This window comes from Vulpes vulpes, chromosome X (assembly GCF_048418805.1).
Source record: "Vulpes vulpes isolate BD-2025 chromosome X, VulVul3, whole genome shotgun sequence".
In the NCBI taxonomy this organism is placed as follows: domain Eukaryota; kingdom Metazoa; phylum Chordata; class Mammalia; order Carnivora; family Canidae; genus Vulpes; species Vulpes vulpes.
In genome coordinates, this window is record NC_132796.1 from 71,628,988 (window position 1) to 71,654,038 (window position 25,051).

At 39.3% G+C, this 25,051-nt stretch overlaps 1 protein-coding gene across 3 annotated transcripts in view; it reads left to right on the plus strand.

Moving 5' to 3' along the window:
• CENPI (centromere protein I) overlaps positions 1-25,051 on the plus strand; it is a 76,854-nt gene that overhangs the window by 30,055 nt on the left and 21,748 nt on the right. For all 3 annotated transcript variants that reach the window (XM_072743434.1, XM_026006588.2, XM_072743433.1), the window contains exons 13-19: positions 1,407-1,524; positions 1,612-1,676; positions 16,794-16,888; positions 20,832-20,967; positions 21,855-21,979; positions 24,177-24,225; positions 24,620-24,838. In XM_072743434.1, coding sequence (XP_072599535.1) covers positions 1,407-1,524; positions 1,612-1,676; positions 16,794-16,888; positions 20,832-20,967; positions 21,855-21,979; positions 24,177-24,225; positions 24,620-24,838 — 807 coding nt within the window. The remainder of the gene's footprint in view (positions 1-1,406; positions 1,525-1,611; positions 1,677-16,793; positions 16,889-20,831; positions 20,968-21,854; positions 21,980-24,176; positions 24,226-24,619; positions 24,839-25,051) is intronic.

Here is a 25,051-nt window from a genome sequence, read left to right on the forward strand (position 1 = left end):
AAAGGCAGGTGCTAAACCACTGAGCCACCTAGGGATCCCCTCTAATTGTCTTCATTCATGTACAAGTGTTTATCTTGGTACCTGGTACAAAAGAGATGCTCAATAAATGTGTTGACTAAATCTCAAGGATTTGATGTGAAACCATTGAATTGGAAGTTGGATATATATGGTGGTGAAGATAAAGGGATAAATTCAGGTTGACTTTTGAGTTTCCTGCTTGGGAGGAGGATGATGGCATTCAGTAAGAAAGGGAATGTAGAAGGAACAGGCTTGAAAGGAAAGAAATTTGACTTATTTTTTTAGAGATTTTATTTATTTATTAGAGAGAGAGAGAGAGAACGCATGACTGGGAGGCAGGGAAAAGGAAAAGCAGACTCCCTGCTGAGCAGAGAGCCTGATGCATGGCTTGATCCCAGGCCCCTGGGGTCATGACCTGAGCTGAAGTCAGACGCTTAACTGACTGAGTCACCCAGGTGCCCCAGAGATTTGACTTAAAAGATTTTTGCCTGTGAGATATCTAAAAGGTCATATCCAGAAAGTAGTTAAATTATGAGTCTAGAGCTGAGGAATGAGATTTGAGCTAAAGATACAGCATTAGGAATTCTCATTATATAGGTGGTGGTTATAGCTATGTTATAGATGAGATTGTCCAGAGAATTCATGTCATAAAAAAGTAAGGATGGAGTCTTGGTACGTGCCATTATTTAAGGCTTAGGGCAACACGGGAAAAAAAAGGAAAGCCTTGCTTCTTCTCTTTGGTGGAAGCATAAGCAGTCTACATACTCAGTGTTCCATCAGATGGAGCTGTCCAGCGTTTGGATTTGGTCTATGGCCTCTAAAGAAATTCTAGCCCTATTATAACATTGTATACATTTTTAAAAGATTTGTATTTGTTTATTTGAGAGAGGGAGAGCACAGGAGCAGGGAGAGGAGCAGAGGGAGAGGGACAAGCAGACTCTACGCAGAGCGTAGACCCTGACATGGAGCTTAATCCCAGGACCCTGAGATCATTACCTGAGCCGAAACTGAGAGTTGGATGCTTAACCAGTTGAGCCACCCAGGTGCCTCAACACTGCATACATTTTATTGACTGCACAAGGGACTGCATATACCCCAGAGTAGTACAATTTCATTTATCTTAAAAAATATTCAATTAGTTGGTTTTTTACCTTCTTTCCAATTGATGTTTTATAGTATTTGTAAAGTATGTTGATGAAGATGATAATGTGTCCAAATAATCATCTGATCCTTTTTATGAGGAACTCTGGCACCTAACACAAGGATTTTATTATAATGCTGACAAAAAATTTAGTCTAAGAGTAAAATAATTATAGCACAGTATAACTGTTTAGAGAGTAGTTAATGGACTGAGTTTCATACGAATTTTTGCTCTTGGCTTGTTATAGGAGGGGTTTTATTCCTGTGAAACATTCCTATACAAGAGCCTTCCTCTCTGGGATGGCTTCTGTTGTCGATCACAGTTCCTTCAACTTGTGAGCTGGATTCCTTTTAATAGCTTCTCTGGTATGTATCCTGAAAATTTGGAGTCCTTTAATTCAATGTATTGTTAATTGAAAGAATCTTAAATAATCTTTTTTTTTCAATTCCTAGAGGTGAAACCACTTGTTTTTGACCATCTAGCACAGCTCTTCTTTACATCAACCATTTATTTCAAGGTAAAAAAAAAACAAAACTATCTAAGCAAGTATTGTTTTATGGCCAGTGGTACATAATTCCAAACCCATGTTAAAGCGATGGTTTCCTAACAGGATTCCCTTGGACCTAGACTTGAGGTACTGCATTACTCAAATCAAAGTTAATGCATAAAATTTTCTGTTTTAAAAGTTTTGTTGCGTATAATTTTCCTGAACTATTTCCACTTGTAGCAGATGACAAAGTGAATGAACAGGTGGCAAATTAGTGTCAATAAAAACAAAGTGGGAAATACTTAACCATACTTAGATTGTTGTGGTTGATATGTTTATAGATACACTTACTCATTTTACACATAATTACTGAGCACCTACCATGTACTAGATGCCCTTCTTGTCACTGGGAATGCAGTAATGGCCAAAGCAAATAAAACCCCCTGTGACATTCATATTCTATATTTCTAACAGAAATTATAAGGAATTATATGAAATTGTAATGAATTATAACAAAATTTTTTTCTGCTAATAAAATTGTTCTAACCTTATATGATAAAATTAATACTATATTGGGGTATTCCTCAAAAAGACCACTGTGGCTTCCAAGAGTTTTACCCCACTTAGTCTGAGAGCCACTTTTGTATAAAATGATTATTCCTATTCCTGAAGAAAAACAATATAAGCAGTGTTTCTTTTTTTAATAAATTTATTTTTTTATTGGTGTTCAATTTGTCAACATACAGAATAACACCCAGTGCTCATCCCGTCAAGTGCCCACCTCAGTGCCCGCCACCCAGTCACCCCCACCCCCCACCCACCTCCCCTTCCACCACCCCTAGTTCATTTCCCAGAGTTAGGAGTCTTTCATATTCAGTCTCCCTTTCTGATATTTCCCCACACATTTCTTCTCCCTTCCCCTCTATTCCCTTTCACTATTATTTATATTCCCCAAAGGAATGAGACCCTATAATGTTTGTCCTTTTCCGATTGACTTACTTCACTCAGCATAATACCCTCCAGTTCCAACCACGTCGAAGCAAATGGTGGGTATTGGTCGTTTCTAATGGCTGAGTAATATTCCATTGTATACATAAACCACATCTTCTTTATTCATTCATCTTTCAGTGGACACCGAGGCTCCTTCCACAGTTTGGCTATTGTGGACATTGCTGCTATAAACATCGGGGGGCAATAAGCAATGTTTCTTTTGTAACATGGTTCTCACCTTAAATCACTTACTGTTGGCCACATTTATAGGAAAAATGTTTTGTCCTGGTTAGTGTTTCTCATATTGAAATGGCACTTTATTATCTGTCACAATAACTTGGACTTGAGGTTTATTTATATTACTTGTACTTACTACCTGACCAATATCATCATTCACATGACAGTACCTACCACTTCTCCCCAGCTAATGCATTTTTAGGGACTTCATTTTGCAGCCTTTTGTGATTTTCTTCCTATCTTGTGATTGGACTATTCTTTATCTCTTTTCTTATTCCACCAATTTAGAGAGCTGTTTATCTATAAATATAGGTTGAACCATATGAAATTGCCATTTTTATAGGTCAGAGATGTTTGATCAATGGCAATTTCATATGGCCTAATCTAATAAGTATATACACAATTATACACACATACATATATTTGAGAGTGGGAGTCTGTGGAGAAAAAGGGATAGAGGAAAGGAAACAGTTGGTGGGCCAAGGACAGAACTCAGGGGGAATACTCAGTATTGAATTCTTAGCTAACAAGAAGAATCTATGAAAGAACCTTCTCAAAAGGTATGAAAATAACCAGAAGAATAGTAGTGCAAAGGACACAAAGGGAATACAGGATATCAAGAAGTAGTAAAGGAAAAATGTTGCCATATATCCCAGAAAGATCCAGAAGGATAAGGGCCAAAGAAAGTTTCTTTTGAAATTGATAATACAGAGGTTTTGTGCTACCTTTGTGAGCAGTTTGGGGGGAATGTTGGGGGGGGGGGGGGACCAGATTTTTTTTCTTTCATTAAAAATTTTTATTTATTTTTAATTTTTAAAATTTTTACTTTTTTCAGATTTTTTCCTTAAGGGACATTTATTCTGATTTTATATTTATCTTCTTAAAGAAGGAGCTTATATTCTCATGTTGGTAGTAGAAAGCAAGGGCAGTGCTTACCTCCAGATGTTGGGTGGGATATGGAAATGTATTCAGAGGAAACAGCATCCTTGGGTGGCGAGGGAGAGCCAGGATATGACTAGAATAAGAAAACAGAAACCATACTTTGAAGAATATGAGATATAGGTTTAGATTACCATAGAATAGAAGTTCTGAGAACTGTAATGGAAAGATTTGGAAATGATGAAATTGAAGAAAAGGGGAAGGAAATATAGAGTATAAGAAAGGATAAGTGTCCTAAGAGGCTTCATTTTGGGGGATCGCTAAAGGTAATAGCAATGACAGGTAGTAGAATTAGCTAAAACTTCAGTTATTTTATGAGGCTTTTATTATTATAATGTAATTATTATTATTTTAAATTTATTTATATGAGAGAGAATCTTAGGCAGACTCTGCACTGTGCACAGAGCCCGATGTGGGGCTCTAATTCACTCTATCTCATGATCCTGACATCATGACCTGAGCCAAAATCAAGAGTCAGATGCTCAACTGAGTGAACCACCCAGGCACCAAGTTTATAAGGGTTTTATTTTTATTTATTTATTCTTTTTAAAAAAATATTTTTTATATAAATTTATTTTTTATTGGTGTTCAATTTGCCAACATATAGAAAAACACCCAGTGCTCATCCCATCAAGTGCCCCCCTCAGTGCCCGTCACCCAGTCACCCCCACCCCCCGCCCACCTCCCCTTCCACCCGCCCTAGTTCGTTTCCCACATATGCGATTGTTTGTTTGGGTGGATATGGTTATAACCAGTGGATTATTAAGATATTAGTAACACCCTGTAATTGTCTTTCAGCTATTTTTAAACTACTGATAGATGTCCCAGATATATTTATTTTAATGTAGAGAGGGGAAGGATTTTTTCCAGTTTATTTTGATTCTTTTTTTTAATTTATTTTTTATTGGTGTTCAATTTGCCAACACATAGAATAACACCCAGTGCTCATCCCATCAAGTGCCCCCCTCAGTGCCTGTCACCCAGTCACCCCCACCCCCCGCCCACCTCCCTCTCTACCTCCCCTTGTTAGATTCCCAGAGTTCGGAGTCTCTCATGTTCTGTCTCCCTTTCTGATATTTCCCACTCATCTTTTCTCCTTTCCACTTTGTTCCCTTTCACTATTTTTTATATTCCCCAAATGAATGAGACCATATAATGTTTGTCCTTCTCTGATTGACTTATTTCACTCAGCATAATACCCTCCAGTTCCATCCACGTTGAAGCAAATGGTGGGTATTTGTTGTTTCTAATGGCTGAGTAATATTCCATTGTATGCATAGACCACATCTTCTTTATCCATTCACCTTTTGATGGACACCGAGGCTCCTTCCACAGTTTGGCTATTGTGGACATTGCTGCTATAAACATCGGGGGGCAGGTGTCCTGGTGTTTCATTGCATCTGAATCTTTGGGGTAAATCCCCAACAGTGCAATTGCTGGGTCGTAGGGCAGATCTATTTTTAATTCTTTGAGGAACCTCCACACAGTTTCCAGAGGGGCTGAACCAGTTCACATTCCCACCAACAGTGCAGGAGGGTTCCCCTTTCTCCACATCCTCTCCAACATTTGTGGTTTCCTGCCTTGTTAATTTTCCCCATTCTTGCTGGTGTGAGGTGGTATCTCATTGTGGTTTTGATTTGTATTTCCCTGAAGGCAAGTGGTGCGGAGCATTTTCTCATGTGCTTGTTGGCCATGTCTATGTCTCCCTGTGAGATTTCTGTTCATGTCTTTTGCCCATTTCATGATTGGATTGTTTCTTTGCTGTTGAGTTTAATAAGTTCTTTATAGATCTTGGAAACTAACCCTTTATCTAATAGGTCATTTGCAAATACCTTTTCCCATTCTGTAGGTTGTCTTTTAGTTTTGTTGACTGTTTCTTTTGCTGTGCAAAAGCTTCTTATCTTGATGAAGTCCCAATAGTTCATTTTTGCTTTTGTTTCTCTTGCCTTCATGGATGTATCCTGCAAGAAGTTGCTGTGGCCAAGTTCAAAAAGGGTGTTGCCTGTGTTCTCCTCTAGGATTTTGATGGAATCTTGTCTCCCATTTAGATCTCTCATCCATTTTGAGTTTATCTTTGTGTATGGTGCAAGAGAGTGGTCTAGTTTCATTCTTCTGCATGTGGATGTCCAATTTTCCCAGCACCATTTATTGAGGAGACTGTCTTTATTCCAATGGATAGTCTTTCCTGCTTTGTCGAATATTAGTTGACCATAAAGTTGAGGGTCCGCTTCTGGGTTCTCTATTCTGTTCCATTGATCTATGTGTCTGTTTTTGTGCCAGTACCACACTGTCTTGATGACCACAGCTTTGTAGTACAACCTGAAATCTGGCATTGTGATGCCCCCAGCTCTGGTTTTCTTTTTTAAAATTCCCCTGGCTGTTTGGGGTCTTTTCTGATTCCACACAAATCTTAAAATAATTTGTTCTAACTCTCTGAAGAAAGTCCATGGTATTTTGATAGGGATTGCATTAAACATGTAAATTGCCCTAGGTAACATTGACATTTTCACAATATAAATTCTGCCAATCCATGAGCATGGACTATTTTTCCATCTCTTTGTGTCTTCCTCAATTTCTTTCAGAAGTGTTCTATAGTTTTTAGGGTATAGATCCTTCACCTCTTTGGTTAGGTTTATTCCTAGGTATCTTATGCTTTTGGGTGCAATTTAAATGGGATTGACTCCTTCATTTCTCTTTCTTCAGTCTCATTGTTAGTGTGTAGAAATGCCACTGACTTCTGGGCATTGATTTTGTATCTTGCCACACTGCCAAATTGCTGTATGAATTCTAGCAATCTTGGGGTGGAGACTTTTGCATTTTCTATGTAGAGTATCATGTCATCGGTGAAGAGGGAGAGTTTGACTTCTTCTTTGCCAATTTGAATGCCTTTTATTTCCTTTTTGTTGTCTGATTGCTGAGGCTAGGGCTTCTAGTACTATGTTGAATAGCAGTGGTGAGAGTGGACATCCCTGTCTTGTTCCTGATCTTAGGGGAAAGGCTCCCAGTGCTTCCCCATTGAGAATGATATTGGCTGTGGGCTTTTCGTAGATGGCTTTTAAGATGTTGAGGAATGTTCCCTCTATCCCTACACTCTGAAGAGGTTTTTTTTTTTTTTTTCTTCACTCTGAAGAGTTTTGATGAGGAGTGAATGCTGTATTTTGTCAAATGCTTTCTTGGCATCTATTGAGAGGATCATATGGTTCTTCTTTTTTCTCTTGCTGATATGATCAATCACATTGATTGCTTTTACGAGTGTTAAACCAGCCTCGCATCCCCGGGATAAATCCTACTTGGTCATGGTGAATAATCTTCTTAACGTATTGTTGTATCCTGTTGGCTAGTATCTTGTTGAGAATTTTTGCATCCATGTTCATCAGGGATATTGGTCTATAATTCTCCTTTTTGGTGGAGTCTTTGTCTGGTTTTCGAATTTAGGTGATGCTGGGCCTCATAAAATGAGTTTGGAAGTGTTCCATCTCTTTCTGTCTTTCCAAACAGCTTTAGTAGAATAGGTATAGTTTCTTCTTTAAACGTTTGATAGAATTCTGCAGGGAAGCCATCTGGCCTTGGACTTTTGTGTCTTGGGAGGTTTTTGATGACTGCTTCAATTTCCTCCCTGGTTATCGGCCTGTTCAGGTTTTCTATTTCTTCCTGTTCCAGTTCTGGTAGTTTGTGTTTTTCCAGAAATGGGTCCATTTCATCTAGATTGCCTAATTTATTGGCGTATAGCTGCTCATAATGTTTTTAAAATTGTATTTTCTTGGTGTTTGTACTGATCTCTCCTTTCTCATTCATGATTTTATTAATTTGAGTCTTCTCTCTCTTCTTTTTAATAAGGCTGGCTAATGGTTTATCTATCTTATTCTTTCAAAGAACCAACTCCTGGTTTTTTTGATCTGTTCCACAGTTCTTCTGGTCTCTATTTCATTGAGTTCTGCTCGAGTCTTTATTAACTCTCTTCTGCTGGGTATAGGATCTATTTGCTGTATTTTTCTCTAGCTTCTTTAAGTGTAAGGTTAGCTTTTCTTTTTGAGTTCTTTCCAGTTTTTGGATGGCTGCTTGTATTGTGATATATTTTCCCCTCAGGACTGCTTTTGCTGTATCCCAAAGATTTTGAATGGTTGTATCTTCATTCTCATTAGTTTCCATGAATCTTTTTAATTCTTCTTTAATTTCCTTATTGACCCTTTCATCTTTTAGCAGGATGGTCCTTAACCTCCACGTGTTTGAAATCCTTCCAAACTTCTTGTGATTTAGTTCTAAATTCAACGCATTATGGTCTGAGAATACGCAGGGAACGATCCCAATATTTGGTATTGCTTAAGACCTGATTTGTGACCCAGTATGTGGTCTCTTCTGGAGAAAGCTCCATGTGCACTTGAGAAGAATGTGTATTCAGTTGCATTTGGATGTAAAATTCTGTAGATATCTGTGAAATCCTTCTGGTCTAGTGTATTATTTAAAGCTCTTGTTTCTTTGGTGATGTTGTGCTTAGAAGACGATCGATTGTAGAAAGTGCTACATTGAAGTCACCAAGTATCAGTGTATTATTATCTAAGTATGTCTTAACTTTGGTTATTAATTGATTGATATATTTGGCAGCTCCCACATTCGGGACATATATATTAATGATTGTTAAGTCCTCTTGTTGGATAGATCCTTTAAGTATGATATAGTGTCCCTCTTCATCTCTAACTACAGTCTTCGGAATAAACTTTAGTTTATCTGATATAAGGATGGCTACCCCTGCTTTCCTTTGAGGACCATTTGAATGGTAAATGGTTCTCCAAACTTTTATTTTCAGGTTGTAGGTGTCCTTCTGTCTAAAATGAGTCTCTTGTAGACAGCAAATAGATGGGTCCTGCTTTTTTGTGGGGGGGGGGGGGTCTTGCTTTTTTATCCAGTCTGAAACCATGCGCCTTTTGATCGGGTCATTAAGCCCGTTCACGTTCAGAGTTATTATTGAAAGGTATGAGTTTAGTGTCATCATGATACCTATTCAGTCCCTGTTTCTGTGGATTGTTCCATTGGACTTCCTCTTAAAGAGGAATTTTAATAGTCCCTCTTGAAATTTCTTGCAGAGCTGGTTTGGTGGTCACATATTCTTTCAGTCCTGCCTATCTTGGAAGCTCTTTATCTCTCCTTCTATTCGAATGAGCGTTGCTGGATAAAGTATTCTTGGCTGAATGTTCTTCTCATTTAGGACCCTGAATATATCCTGCCAGCCCTTTCTGGCCTGCCAGGTCTCTGTGGAGAGGTCTTCTGTAATCCTAATGCTTCTCCCCATTAAAGTTAAAGATTTCTTGTCTCTTGCTGCTTTAAGGATCTTCTCTGTATCTTTGGCATTTGCTAGCTTCACTATTAAATGTCGAGGTGTTGAGCGGTTTTTATTGATTATAGGCGGGGATCTCTCTATTTCCTGGATCTGAATGCCTGTTTCCCTTCCCAGATTAGGAACGTTTTCATCTATGATTTACTCAAATCCATATTCTGGACCTCTGTCCCTTTTGGCACCCTGGGGTACCCCAATTAAACGTAGATTTTTCTTCCTCAGGCTGTCATTTATGTCCCTTAATCTATCCTCATGATCTTTTGATTTTTCTCTTTTTTCCTCAGTTTTCCTCTTTGCCATCAACTTGTCTTCTATGTCACTCACTCGTTCTTCTACTTCGTTAACCCTCGGTATTAGGACCTCTAGTTTGGATTGCATCTCATTTAATTGATTTTTAATTTCTGCCTGATTAGATATAAATTCTTGAGTCATGAAGTCTCTTGAGTCCTTTATGCTTTTTTCTAGAGCCACCAGTAGCTTTATAGGTTTTTGATGACTGCTTCAATTTCCTCCCTGGTTATCTATCAGCCTGTTCAGGTTTTCTGTTTCTTCCTGTTCCAGTTTTGGTAGTTTGTGCTTCTGAATTGGCTTTCTGACATTGAATTGTTATCCAAATTTTGTAACTCTGTGGGAGAGAGGCCTGTTTCTGATTCTTTCTTTTGAGGTCAGTTTTTCCTTCTAGTCATTTTGCTCAGTGCAGAGTGGCCAAAAACAAGTTGTATTGGTAAAAGGAGAAAAAGAGAGAAGAGAAGAAAGGAAAAAGAAAAAGAAAAAGGAGAAAAAAGGAAAAAAAAGATGAACAAAAGGTGGGGGAGGAAGGAGACAGAAATCAAAAAACAAGGGGGAGTATCCTCTGATTCTGTATACTGTAAATCCCTTGACTTCCCCTGGAACTTTCCGGTGCTGCTTGGTCAATATTTTGTTTTTCCCCTGTAGGTCTAGCTGGTCTTCTGGGGGAGGGGCCTGCTGTGCTGATTTTCAGGTGTCAGCACTTGGGGGAGCTGCTCAGCCCCCAGCCTGGTGCAGGGCTCAGTGAAAGTTGTTTAACCTGTTTATCCTGTGTGGCCACTGTGAGGCTCAGTGGGTGTTGTTTATCCTAGGAGGCCCCAGGAGGAACAACAACAGTGGCAGGGGCCAGGTCTCCAGGCCTGGAGTCAGCTCCTGGAGTAACTACAGACCTCTCAGTGTGCAGGGGCCTGGATGCTCCAGGGGTGTGGTCCGCTGATCTGCTCAGTTCGCCGCCTGGTGGCAGGAGTGTCCTTGCTGCGCTGATGGATTCGCGCTCCCGGCCGGGAAGCCCCCTCTCCGCGGAGCCTCCACCGAGCCCCTCCGAGCTGCTCCCGGGCCCAGCAGTGGGCACACTGCAGCCCTTGAGGGAGCTCAGCCTTGGTGTGTGTCTTGCTCTCCCCGGGGCACAGGTGCTCTGTTAGTGTCCCTGAGAGCCTGATTGTCCCCGCCCCTCCTGGGATCCTGCTCTAACTCCCTGCGAGCGCATTTCTGTCGGGGAAGATTGGTGAAGCCCCTGATTCTCTTGGACAGGGCTTTCTTGGGGCTTTCCTGTCCTGGGGGCTCTCGCCCTGACCCTAGCCCCGCTCCTCGCGGGGCCCCTCCCCCTTGGATGCCTCCCCCCTGCCCCCCCCCCCCCCCCCCCGTCTTCCTACCTTGATAGAAACGTGAATTCTAGCTGTTCTTTCTTTCTTTCTTTCTATTTATTTATTTATTTATTTATTTATTTATTTATTTATTTATGATAGTCACAGAGAGAGAGAGAGGCAGAGACACAGGCAGAGGGAGAAGCAGGCTCCATGCACCGGGAGCCCGACGTGGGATTCGATCCCGGGTCTCCAGGATCGCGCCCTGGGCCAAAGGCAGGCGCTAAACCGCTGTGCCACCCAGGGATCCCCCAGCTGTTCTTTCTTTAAATCTCAAGCCGAAGGGCAGCCTAGGTGGCTCAGCGGTTTAGCGCTGCCTTCAGTCCGGGCCTGATCCTGGAGATCTGGGATCGCGACCCACGTCAGGCTCCCTGCATGGAGTCTGCTTCTCCCTCTGCCTATGTCTCTGCCTCTCTGTGTGTGTGTGTGTGTGTGTCTCAAGAATAAATAAATAAAATCTTTAAAAAAATAAATCTCAAGTCGAATTTGTAGGTGTTCAGGATGATTTGAAGGTATCTAGGTAATTTGGTGGGGACAGGTGACTTGGGGACCTTACTCTTCCACCATCTTGCCCCACCTCCCTTTAAAAAATATTTTATTTATTTATTCATGAGAGACACAGAGAGAGAGAGAGGCAGAGACATTGGCAGAGGGAGAAGCAGGCTTCATGCAGAAAGCCTGATGTGGGACTCGATCCTGGAACTCCAGGATCAGGCCCTGAGCCAAAGGCAGGTGCTCTACCGCTGAGCTACCCAGGCGTCCTTTTATGAAGCTTTTAAATTGCAAAAGATTGGGGCACCAGGGTTGCTCAGTGGGTTGGACATCTGCTTTTAGCTCAGGGTGTGTGTGATCCTGGGGTCCTGAGATCGAGCCTTTATTTAGGCTCCCTACTCAGTGGCGAGTTAGCTTCTCCCTTTATTTCTCCCTTTGTGCTTTCCATCTCTTTCTTTCCCTCTCAAATCAATAATTAAATAAAATCTTTAAAGAAAAAGCCAAAGATTTACATGATCTGAAGAGAACCTGGAGTATAGTTTATGAGGCTTTTAAAATAACTTCTTATTACCTTAGCTATTGTATAGCTTGATATCCAGCTTAATGTAATAATTAATATTTTTAGAAATCTATTAAAATATTTTCAGCTTTTCAGTGTTTAGCCAATTGTGTCTATCAGTAAACAAGCTTTATCATTAAATTTTGAATGAGAAAATCCAACAAATCTACTGTAACAATGCAATTCTCTTTGTGGCATCTTAATTTTCTAATTTTTGTCCATATTGATTTGTGTTTCCTGTATAATAACAAAACAGTGAACATAAATTTATAGATCTGAATATAAAGTTAGTCAAATATAGTCATAGTCAATTATCTAGTCATAGTCCATATGGGATCCCTGGGTGGCGCAGTGGTTTAGCGCCTGTCTTTGGCCCAGGGTGCAATCCTGGAGACCCAGGATCGAATCCCACATCGGGCTCCCGGTGCATGGAGCCTGCTTCTCCTTCTGCCTGTGTCTCTGCCTCTCTCTCTCTCTCTGTGTGATTATCATAAATAAATAAAAATTAAAAAAAATCTAGTCATAGTCCATAGATGTTATACCATTAAATTTTTTCCTATTATTTCTAATCTTTTTTTTAAAGATTTTATTTATTAATGAGAGACAGAAAGGCAGAGACAGGTGGAGGGAGAAGCAGGCTCTCCACAGGAGCCCAATGTGGGGCTCAATCCTGGACGCTGGGATCATCCCTGAGTCAAAGGCAGATGCTCCACCACTGAGCCACCCAGGCATCCCTGTTATTTCTAATTTGTGTCTTTGTAGGAATAGAGAACTATATTGATCATCTTCATAATACGTATTTCTTTATTCTCCTGGCATACATTTCCAGGAACGAAGTTACTGGATGAAAGGAAATTTTGAACATTTTTTATGACCTTGTTACATACTGGTATTCTTTTGCCGTACACAATTCTTTGAGGGAAGATGGCTATAATGGGTAGAGTACTTAAATAAGAAGGATCTGGCAGCCATGGAGAAAGAATTGGGGTCTGGGAGATGAGACCAGAGAAGACCGACTAGGGGAATAAAGTAATCTCAGAGATTTGAAGGCCTTGGCTAAGGTAGTTACAGTGGGATTGGAGAAATGGAAAAGTTGGGTATTTTGAAAAGAAAAAAATGATAGGAATTGGTGATGAAGTAAGTAAAGCATGAAGGACACAAGATGACTTTATGATTTCTAGCTTGGTATGTTAAAGAACTGGGGATATTTTGCTTGGAGGAAAACAGACTATGATTTTGTGGTTCCCTTCAAATGATTGATTGTCCCATGGAAAGAGAAGAAGCCTATTTGGCTTCAGGAGATAAGATTAGATACAGGGTAGTATCTTTTTTTAATTTATTTTATTTTTTTATTGGAGTTCAATTTGCCAACATATAGCTTATTACCCAGTGCTCATCCCGTCAAGTGCCTCTCCTCAGTGCCTGTCACGCAGTCCCCCCAACCCACTGACCACCTCCCTTTCCACTACCTCTTGTTCATTTCCCAGAGTTAGGTGTCTCTCATCTTCTATCATCCTCACTGATATTTTCACTCCTTTCCCCTTTATTCCCTTTCACTATTTTTTATATTCCCCAAATGAATGAGACCGTATAGTGTTTGTCCTTCTCCGATTGACTTATTTCACTCAGCATACTACCCTCCAGTTCCATCCACATCGAAGCAAATGGCGGGTATTTGTCATTTCTAATGGCTGAGTAATATTCCATTGTATACGTAGACCACATCTTCTTTATCCATTCATCTTTCGATGGACACTGAGGCTCTTTCAACATTTTGGCTATTGTGGACATTGCTGCTGTAAACATTGGGGTGCAGGTGTTTTCGGCGTTTCACTGCATCTGTATCTTTGGGGTAAATCCCCAGCTGTGCAATTGCTGGGTCATAGGGCAGTTCTATTTTGAACTCATTGAGGAACCTCCACACAGTTTTCCAGAGTGGCTGCACCAGTTCACATTCCCACCAACAGTGCAAGAGGGTTCCCCTTTCTCCACATCCTCTCCAACATTTGTTGCTTTCTGTCTTGTTAATTTTCCCCATTCTCACTGGTGTGAGGTGGTATCTTATTGTGGTTTTGATTTGTATTTCCCTGATGGCCAGTGATGTGGAGCGTTTTCTCATGTGCTTGTGGGCCATGTCTATGTCTCCCTGTGAGATTTCTGTTCATGTCTTTTGCCCATTTCATGATTGGATTGTTTGTTTCTTTGCTGTTGAGTTTAATAAGTTCTTTATAGATCTTGCGTACTAGCCCTTTATCTAATAGGTCATTTGCAAATATCTTCTCCCATTCTGTAGGTTGTCTTTTAGTTTTGTTGACTGTTTCTTTTGCTGTGCAAAAGCTTCTTATCTTGATGAAGTCCCAATAGTTCATTTTTGCTTTTGTTTCTCTTGCCTTCATGGATGTATCCTGCAAGAAGTTACTGTGGCCAAGTTCAAAAAGGGTGTTGCCTGCGTTCTCCTCTAGGATTTTGATGGAATCTTATCTCACATTTAGATCTTTCATCCATTTTGAGTTTATCTTTGTGTATGGTGTAAGAGAATGGTCTAGTTTCATTCTTCTGCATTGGCTGTCCAATTTTCCCAGCACCATTTATTGAAGAGACTGTCCTTTTTCCAGTGGATCGCCTTTGTTGTTTTATCGAATATTAGTTGACCATAGAGTTGAGGGGCTGTTTGTGGATTCTCTATTCTGTTCCATTGATCTATGTGTCTGTTTTTGTGCCAGTACCACACTGTCTTGATGACCACAGCTTTGTAGTACAACCTGAACTCTGGCATTGTGATGCCCCCAACTATGTTTTTCTTTTTTAATATTCCTCTGGCTATTCAGGGTCTTTTCTGATTCCACACAAATCTTAAGGTGATTTGTTCCAGCTCTCTGAAGAAAGTTCATGGTATTTTTTTTAAAGATTGATTGATTGATGATTTATTTATTTATTTATTTATTTATTTATTTATTTATTTATTTATGATAGACATAGAGAGAGAGAGAGAGGCAGAGACACAGGCAGAGGGAGAAGCAGGCTCCATGCTGGGAGCCCGTCGCGGGACTGGATCCCGGCACTCCAGGATCCCTCCCTGGCCAAAGGCAGGCACTAAACTGCTGAGTCACCCAGAGATCCCCAAGTCCATGGTATTTTGATAGAGATTGCATTCAATGTGTAAATTGGGTAGCATTGACATTTTCACAATATTAATTCTTCCAATCCATGAGCATGGAATATTTTTCCATCTCTTTGTGTCTTCCTCAATTTCTTTCAGAAGTGTTCTGTAGTTTTTAGGATATAGTTAGTTTACCTCTTTGGTTAGAGTTTATTCCTAGGTATGTTATGGTTTTGGGTGTAATTGTAAATGGGATTGACTCCTTAATTTCTTTCTTCAGTCTCAGTGTTAGGGTATAGAAATGCCAGTGATTTCTGGGCATTGACCTTGTATCCTGCCACACTGCCGAATTGCTGTATGAGTTCTAGCAATCTTGGGGTGGAGTCTTTTGGGTTTTCTATATACAGTATCATATCATCTGCGAAGAGCGAGAGTTTGAGTTCTTTTCCCATTTGAATGCCTTTTATTTCTTTTTGTTGCCTAGATATAGGGCAGTATTTTATTACAGGTAGAGCAGATTCAGAATGGAATAAATGAACTTAAAGACATATAAGACATAGTATATTTCTTGGTGTTAGAGTAGGTTAGACATAGGCTTAATGGCTGTATTTAATTGGGGATATTTATGTAGAGAAGGTTCATACGTAGGGTAGATCTGTGTTTCTCAACTTTTTTTAAACCCATGTTTCTCTCTTATGAACATAAAAATCTCATTAATGTGTGGCAAGTGGATTCAAATAGGTGAGTCGGGAATAAAAAGATTTAAGTTTTCTGCATATGATATAGTAATACTGACTACCTTTTCAAATGTTCAAGTCCTTGATTGACACTGAAATAGAGCATTGTTTTAGGTGATTTCAAAATCACTTTCAACTTCAACATATTTATAATCTGAATTCAAGTTGTCAGTGTCTTTTTTTAAAAAAATATTTTATTTATTTACTCATGAGAGAGACAGAGAGATAGAAACGGAGACACAGGCAGAGGGAGAAGCAGGCTCCATGCAGGGAGCCCGACGTGGGACTCGATCCCGGAACTCCAGGATCACGCTCTGGGCCGAAGGCAGGCACTTAACCGCTGAGCCACCCAGGGATCCCCCAAGTTGTCAGTTTCTTTAAAAGTATTTATTGAACTATTCTATGACCTGTGCAGCTTATCATTGGAGATACTCAAATAGTATCTAGTAAGTTATTTGTTAAGGATATGTAATAAAGTTTTCCTGTATTAGGTTTTGGGATGATGTGGAGAGATTTCAAATTTATAGGTTTATCCTCATGAATTCTCTGGGCACACCTCTGTCAAGACTGAGGTCCTTAGAAATAAAGCCAAAGCCTGAGAAAGGAAAGAATAAAATTGTTTTTTTTTTTTTTATAAAATTGTTTTCTATACTTATGGAAGGTAAGATAAATTTTCGACCTTTAAAATGGGAGCAAAATGTAGTTGTGACACAGGTGAAAAGGATAGGGAACTCATTTGTTTAGCAACTTCAAAGGATCTCTGAGGGGAGACAGTAAGGAGTGGGTGATACTGTATTTGAAGATGTAATATATGTTATAAATGAATGTCATTTAGCAAAACAAGAGTCTTTTCCCGGGCTGATAAGCTGGGGCAGTCTTGTAGAGAAAATGTCAAAATAAACTTGAACTCAAATTCATTTGTCTCTTGGAGATTGATCAGGCTGGAGCAGCGGCTATTGTGTTCTGATATAAAACCCAATAGCTGGATGCAGTCATCTCCATGGTCCCTTCCACCTCTAAGCTTCTGGTTTAATTTGTTAGTTCTCAACCCTAAAGTGTGTGAATGATTTTGTGAATGATTTTTTTTTGTTGTTGTTTTGCTTTCTCAGAGTAGTGTTCTCCAGAGTCTGAAAGAACTACTGCAGAATTGGCTGTTGTGGCTTTCTGTGGACATTCACATGAAACCTGTGATGAACAGTCCTCTGTGAGTTATAACACTCCACAAGAGTTGATCTGTACAAAAATTTTTCCTGTAGAGTTTAATAGTGTGGCATGAGACCTTTTTGTAAATGCTTAGTCATGGTTTTCTAAAAAAAAAATTTTTGTAAGGATTTTATTTATTTATTTGACAGAGAGAATGCACGAGCAGGGGGAGTGGCAGGCAGAGGGAGAAGCAGGCTCATTGTGAAGAGCCCAATGCAGGACTTGATCCCAGGATCCCAGGATCATGACCTGAGCCAAAGGCAGACACTCAACCACTGAACCACCCAGGTGTCCCAAAGATTTTATTTATTTGAGAGAGAGAGAGAGAGAGAGAGAGAGAATGAGTGGGGAGAGGGGCAGAGGGAGTGGGAGAGGCAGACTTCCCACTGAGCCTGACTCAGGGCTTGATCCCAGGACCCCAAGGATCACGACCTGAGCTGAAGTCAGATGCTTAACTGACTGAGCCACCTAGATGCCCCTTAAAAATATTTTAATTGAAATATAGTTGATGTGCAATATTATATTAGTGTACGCCATAGTGATTTGACAATTCTATATATTACATAGTACTTACCATGAAAAATGTAGTTACCATCCGTTACCATAAAAAGTTACTGCTGTAATATTGACTGTATTTCCTATGCTTTACTTTTCATCCCTGTGACTTATTTTATAACTTGAAGTTAAATCTCTTAATGCCCTTCACCTGTTTTGCGTCCCTCCCCAACACTACACCTACATCTCTTCTGCTAGCCATCAGTTCGTTCTCTGTATTTATCAGTCTGTTGGGGGTTTTTTTGTTTCTTTATTCATTTGTTTTATTTTTCCACATATAAGTGATATCATATGCTGTCTTTCTCTATCTGACTTATAAAAAATAAATAGTTCTTAATATCTTCAAATATCTAATCAGCAAATTCCCTATATATTTTTTAAAATCTCACGTCTCTTTATTTTTTTTATTTTTCTCTTAAATATTTTATTTATTCATGAGAGACGCAGAGAAAGGCAGAGATATAGGCAGAGGGAGAAGCAGGCTCCTCACAGGGAGCCCAATGCCGGATTCGATCCCGATCCCCGGGATCACGCCCTGAGCCAAAGGCAGATGCTTAATCGCTGAGCCACCTGGGCGCCCCTCAAATTCCCTATGTTAATCAGTCATAGTCTTACTTTATAAGTGTAAGGATCCCTTAGCTTCCGTTGTATGTAGTTTGGTGTTTAGCTTGGTTAGATTACCTCCTACCTTCTTATGTGTTCTTATCCCTATAGTGATCTTCTACTTTGAGAAGAGCATGATGAATAGAAGCTTCTTGAGAGTTGCTTGGAAATTGTTTTTAGTTCTTCATATTCATTATTGCAGTGTGTCCATATCTTGTGTATATCTGGTCACTTTCATTTTTTTAATTTTTAAAAAATAAAAAAAAATTAAAGATTTTTATTTATTTGAGAACGTGAGCAAGTGAGAGAGAGTGTGAGCCATGGGGGATGAGGTGCAGAGGGAAAAAGAGAAGCAGGCTCCCCACTGAGCAGGCAGCCTGACAGTTGGCTTAATCTCAGTACTCCAGGATCATGACCTGAGCTGAAGGCAGGTACTTAATGGACTGAGCCACCCATGTGCCCCTGTCTGGTCACTTTTAGAAGGAAATAGAGCATTATGAGTAGTGAAAGCATCTTATAAGGCTGTGCTTCTCAAAGTAAGGTCCCTGAACCAGTAACATCAGCATTATTGGGACCTTGTTAGAGACAGAAAGTCTCAGGCCTTACCCTAGATCTGCTGAAGTAAACTCTGGAGGTAGGGCCTAGTAATCTATGTTTTAACAAATCCTTTCATAATTTTGGTGCTAGCTAAAGTTTGAGAACCACAATCATGAAGAAATTAAATGTTTAACCTCTTCAAACATTTCAATTTTATTAAGGATAGTATGTTGTGTTTATAATTTTTGACCAATTTGCAATGTAAGCCTTAACACACCCTGATATAGGAGCCTTACAATTTCTATATTTCTAAAAATCCTAGGAGCCTTTTTAAAAGCCATAAATCTTGGGAGGCATTTTATTTTATTTTATTTTATTTTATTTTATTTTATTTTTTTATTATTTATGTATGTATTTATTTATTTAATTTTTTTAAAGATTTTATTTATTTATTCATGAGAGACACAGAGAAGCAGAAACATAGGCAGAGGGAGAAGCAGGCTCCAAGCAGGGAGCCCCATGTGGGTCTCCATCCTGGGATTCGATCCCGGGACTCCAGAATCACACCCTGAGCCAAAGGCGGAGGCTCAACCACTGAGCCTACCCAGGCGCCCTTGGGAGGCATTTTAAAAGGAACTTTGTTTTCTAAAATTCTTAAACAAATGGACATAAATGCAGGTAACTTTAATGTCATAATACCATTTGGCATTATACAGGACTTTTTTGGGTGCAAAATGGTGGTTTTATTAAAACAATGGGACAGGACCCATGGACAGGAAGAGCTTCTGTCTATAATACAGTTCTTATGTTCTCAGTAACTTTTTTTATTTAGGAGATATGGATGTAATGCCATGTCCCTCTCATATGACCATATGCCACATGACTGTCAAAGAGGGAGTAAATTGCAGTTGTAGATCACAAGGAGAGAAGATTAGGGAGCCATTCTCAGCAGTGGTTCTTCATTGGGCATTTTTGGTTGGCACTGTGATTGGGAAGAGAGTGCTACCCTTATTTAGTAGGTGGGAGCCAAGGATGATCATTGTATTACTGTAGGAGTAGGAGGAAATCCTGAGTAGTGAATTGTTTCATCTAAAATGCCTCTGGTGTCCTGTGGAGAAAGACTTCGAAGGATGCTGTTCTGAGCAGTCATAATTGTTCAAATTATTTCAGACACATTTGTCAGGTGCTGCCAAAAATCATAGTTAAAACATAGTTTGCAAATGGCCAACTGAATATATGGATGCCCACCTATGTGAATGGTCTCCTAATATTTCCCTGCTCACTCTGGCACTGAGCCATCATAGTGGTGGGTAGTGGTAAGTCATCATCATTTCTCAGGCTTTATAACTATATGCTGTTCTTTATTTCTTTTTTTTTAAAATTTTTATTTTTATTTATGATAGTCACAGAGAGAGAGAGAGAGAGAGAGAGAGAGAGAGAGGCAGAGACACAGGCAGAGGGAGAAGCAGGCTCCATGCACTGGGAGCCTGATGTGGGATTCGATCCCGGGTCTCCAGGATCGCGCGCTGGGCCAAAGGCAGGCGCCAAACCACTGCGCCACCCAGGGATCCCCTGTTCTTTATTTCTTGTGCATAACCATTGTTGGCTACCTAGATCAGAGAGTAAAGCTATGAAATCACATTTCTAGGTCTTTTCCTAATCCACTCAACAGTGGTTTGAAGAACAGGGTTGAGTAGGTGGATGAATTGAACCAATTATACCCGTGTGTGATTTAAAGAGACACAGTTCATTGATTTGGGAAGAATATAAAATATACACAGTGTGGTTTTTAGTGGAAGATAGAAAGATCCCCAAAATTAGAGTAATTGAGTTTTAGGATTGAAATGAGTTCCAGTTAAAGTGAAAATATTTTAAATAGAATTTTAGCTCTGGAATTCAGGTAAAACTGGGTCTTGATTTGTATACTTAGAAACTAATTTGCTAAATGCTGTGATTCCTGGACATTGGTAATATTATCTAGTCTGTCTGGAGCTTAATCCTTTATTTCTCTGGTATTTATTTAGTAGAGTGGTTGCTGAGGATGTTCTGTGAGTTGATGTTAATGATTCCCTGGAGGGCTGTATAGTTTTATGGCTAATTACTGTGGTTTAAAAAATGTCAATTATACTTTGGAGCACTGATTGTTTTCTGAAATCCTTAACTTTTTGCCATGTAATATTTACCTTTAGCTTGGAAATTGTGACAACTTTTGCAAATGTGGATCTGAATGTCATGGTTTCTTATTGCAGAGAGACAACTTTAGGTGGATCCATGAATTCTGTGTCTGAACTGATTCACTATGTCGGGTGGCTGTCCACTACTGCAATGCGCTTGGAAAGCAACAGTACTTTCTTGCTGCACTTTATTTTGGATTTCTATGAGAAGGTAGGTAGTACATATCCTGTTTTTCCTATTTAGATTTTTGTTGCTTTACTGCTCTGCGTTACTGCTCTATTATTTAAATTTTATGTACAACTGTTAGTTGGGTTTTGACCTTATTAGCATAGTTAAAATAAGCTACTTATTGTGAAGTTAATGATGATATTCTCACCTGAATAACTGATTTTCATAAAGTGGAGAAACAAAATGCTTTTTTGTAAAGAGTTCAGGTACTGCTTTAATAAAAACATTCCCCTGAAGAATGCTGACCCTAGAGAGAAGTCTGTCTCTAGCATCACTATCACTTTTTGCTCATTCATTGTACATCCCAAACCCCTGGAAAAACCCAAAAATATGCTGTTGTTTCTTCAGCTCTCAACTTTTACCTTTTAACTGCCTTATTTCTCATAGTACCTGTAATTCTCGTCTTCGATTGTTTTATAGTATTTGATGTGAACAGAAGTATTATCCTGAAGCTCCCACTAATCTCAGTTTTCCTGGCTTCCTCCCTGCACTAATTGTCTTTCTGTTATTTAATTACATAGAAGCATGCTTTTTTGTTTTGCAGGTTGACAGCTAATATGGTAAATCAGTATTAATAGGACTTAAGGTAGAAGTGCTCCCTTCCCCTTTTTTCCCAACTTGAAGATCTCGTCCCAGAAAAAAAAATGGAATATTTTAGTAGTGACCTTGTAGAAATAATCCTCTATGGCAAGTTTGATGATTAGAGAGGTACATTTTTAAGCAGGCTGTGGCTACCTATTTATGAATCAGGCAGGTCCAAATCTTAGGTTCTATTATTGCTTATTCTCTATTGATAATTCTTTGGGTGAACTTGGTTGAGGGGTTCTGGGGGATAATCTATATACTGATGTTATCATTCTTCCTGAAAGGTGTGTGACATATATATAAATTATAACCTTCCATTGGTGGTATTATTTCCTCCGGGGATCTTCTATCCTGCTCTCCTCAGCCTAGATTCCAGTATCCTGAACCAGCTATGTTATATCATGCACAGGTACAAAGCATTTCTACTGTCTTATAAATTAACATATCATACTTCTTTTTCAACTGTATAATAAACAACTTACAGATACACTAAAATAAACACTGTATATAATGTAATAAAATATTAAATACAATAAAACTATTTCCATTTTCTGCCAGAACCTATGGAAATAGGGAATGTGTCTTTCTTTTGGTAATGACCTTCCAATATGGGACTATTTTAACTGTGTTTTTGAGATGTCACTGTAGGGGATATGGATTTAAGAAAATTTATCGTTGGGGTGTCTGGGTGGATCAGTCAGTTAAGCATCTGCCTTCTGCTGAGGTCATGATCCCAGAGTCCTGGGATTGAGCCCCACACCAGGCTTCCTGCTCAGCAGGATGTTTACTTCTCCCCTGCCTCGACCCCTTCCCTGCTCATTCTCTCTCTGTCTCAAATAAATAAATAAAATCTTTAAAAAAGAAAAGAATATATCTATTAAAAATAAGAAAAAATTCATAGTTAATGGGAATAAAGGGCACAGCATAGGGAATATAGTCAGTGATATAATAGCTTTGTGTGGTGACAGATGATAGCTACTGTGGTGAGCATAGCATAATGTATAGCCTTGTCAAATCATTGTGTTGCATAGTTGAAACTAATGTCACATTGTATGTCAGCTATACTCAAAATTTTTAAAAATTAAATATTCATAGCCAACAAGCACATGAAAAAATGCTCCACATCACTTGCCATCAGGGAAATACAAATCAAAACCACAAGGGGTAGTAGAAAGGGAGGTGGGCGGGGGGATGGGGTGTCTGGGTGACGGGCACTGATGGGGGCACTTGACGGGATGAGCACTGACTGCTAAACTATATGTTGGCAAAACAGACTAATAAAAAATACAAAAAAAAGAGAGAACCTTTTGTGCAGGATGCCTGGGTGGCCCAGCGGTTGAGTGTCTGCCTTTGGCTCAGGGCGTGATCCCGGAGTCCCAGGATCGAGTCCCGCATCAGGCTCTCTACATGGAGCTTGCTTCTCCTCCCTCTTCCTATGTCTCTGCCTCTCTCTGTGTGTCTCTCTGAATAAATAAATAAAATCTTTAAAAAAAAGAATCTTTTGTGCAATGGTACTGGTGCACTCAGCATCGTTCATTCTCATTGCTATGTCTTAAAGAAAAATTAGTCATTGGCTGATAACTAGTTTAGGTCTACTTAGCTTCTCTGATAAAAAGAACATTTTCTGGGAGTTTGGAGGAACTATTGCCAGTTATATGAAACTGTAAGTACTATTTCTGATCTTCTCTAGTTCTTTCACTTATAGGCTGAAATTACCCTTTGTAGTCCCCAAGAGTTGTAAACCCTTTTGGCATAATTTGTAGGATTATGTCAAGGTTAGAATGTTTGTAAACTAATTAAATATTTCCTAGGCAAGAAAAAAAATTTATAAGTTTCTCTTTTATCCTTTCTACTGTACTTTTTTCTGCATTAAGAAAATATGTTTTAAATCAGTGACTGCTCTTTTTTTTAAGTTTTATTTATTTATTTGAGAGAGAAAAAGAGCACGAGCAAGGGGAGGAGGAAGGATAGAGGGAGAGGGACAAGCAGACTCCCCCTTGAGTGGGGAGCTCTATGTGGGGCTCGATCCCAGTACCCGGAGATCATGACCTGAGCTGAAGTCAGTTGCTTAATTGATTTAGATACCCAGGCACCCCATCAGTTTCTGTTCTTGAGCCTCTATTACTTTTTTTTAAAGATTTTATTTATTTATTCATGAGATACACAGAGAGAGGGAGAGAGAGGCAGAGATACAGGCAGCGGGAGAAGCAGGCTCCGTGCAGGGAGCCTGACGTGGGACTCAATCCCTGGACTCCAGGATCACGCCCTGGGCCAAAGGCAGGCACCAAACTGCTGAGCCACCCAGGGATCCCCTCTATTACTTTTTTATAATGAAACATCAAAAGCACTTCCCTCATTGTTTTTCCTTTTTTATTCAGGCATAATTTACATACAGTCACGTGCATATCTTAAATGTGTAACTCTATTTGAACCTCTATTAATTTTTATTCTTTGAGAAGAATGTAGCACATAAAAGCCTTAACTAGACAGCTGGGTATTTGTGTATGTGCACATCTGCATATAATTACATTTAAAATGTACACTTTTGTTTATGTTTACATTTCAAAAGCATTTAATGTTCAAAATTTCGTTGTTCTTTCTTTTAGATATCGTAAAAATTTGACAGCTGCCAAGAAAAATGAGTTGGTACAAAAGGTATGGATGATAAAGTTCTGTGTTAAATCACCATTGTTTAAAAATTGAGTTTGGCATTATATGGTCTCATTCATTTGGGGAATATAAAAAATAGTGAAAGGGAATAAAGGGGAAAGGAGAGAAAATGAGTGAAAATCAGTGAGGGTGACAAAACATGAGAGATTCCTAACTCTGGGAAACAAACAAGGGATAGTGGAAAGGGAGGTGGGTGGGGTGACTGGGTGACGGGCACTGAGGGGGGCACTTGACAGGATGAGCACTGGTTGATATGCTATATGTTGACAAATTGAACTCCAATAAAAAAATTTAAAAATTGAGTTTGGATATATATGATCTATTGGGAATAAGAAAGAAAGGGAGAATAGATTATAATGTTTTTTTTCTTTTTCAATAGACAAAATCAGAGTTCAATTTCAGCAGCAAGACCTATCAAGAATTTAATCATTATTTGACAGCCATGGTTGGTTGCCTGTGGACATCCAAACCTTTCCAGAAAGGATTTTATATTGACCCTGATGTGTTAGAAAAAACTGGAGTAGCAGAGTATAAAAACAGTTTAAATTTAGTTCATCACCCTGCTCTATTGAGTTATGCTGTTTCCTTTCTGCTACGGGTAAGGACATTTAAAAGATTTCTAGATTTTATATAGGAATGCTGTAATGGCAGTAATGGGAAATGCCATAAATTTAGTGTGTCTGAATTGTAAGACATGTGTTCAGTCATTCCTTTTTAAGTGTCAGCTAGATTTTGAGCATTGTGCTAGGTTTTGGGGGTTCAGTTAATTTAAGCTTCTATCCTCCCAAGAGCTTGGGCTTGTGGCGGGTAC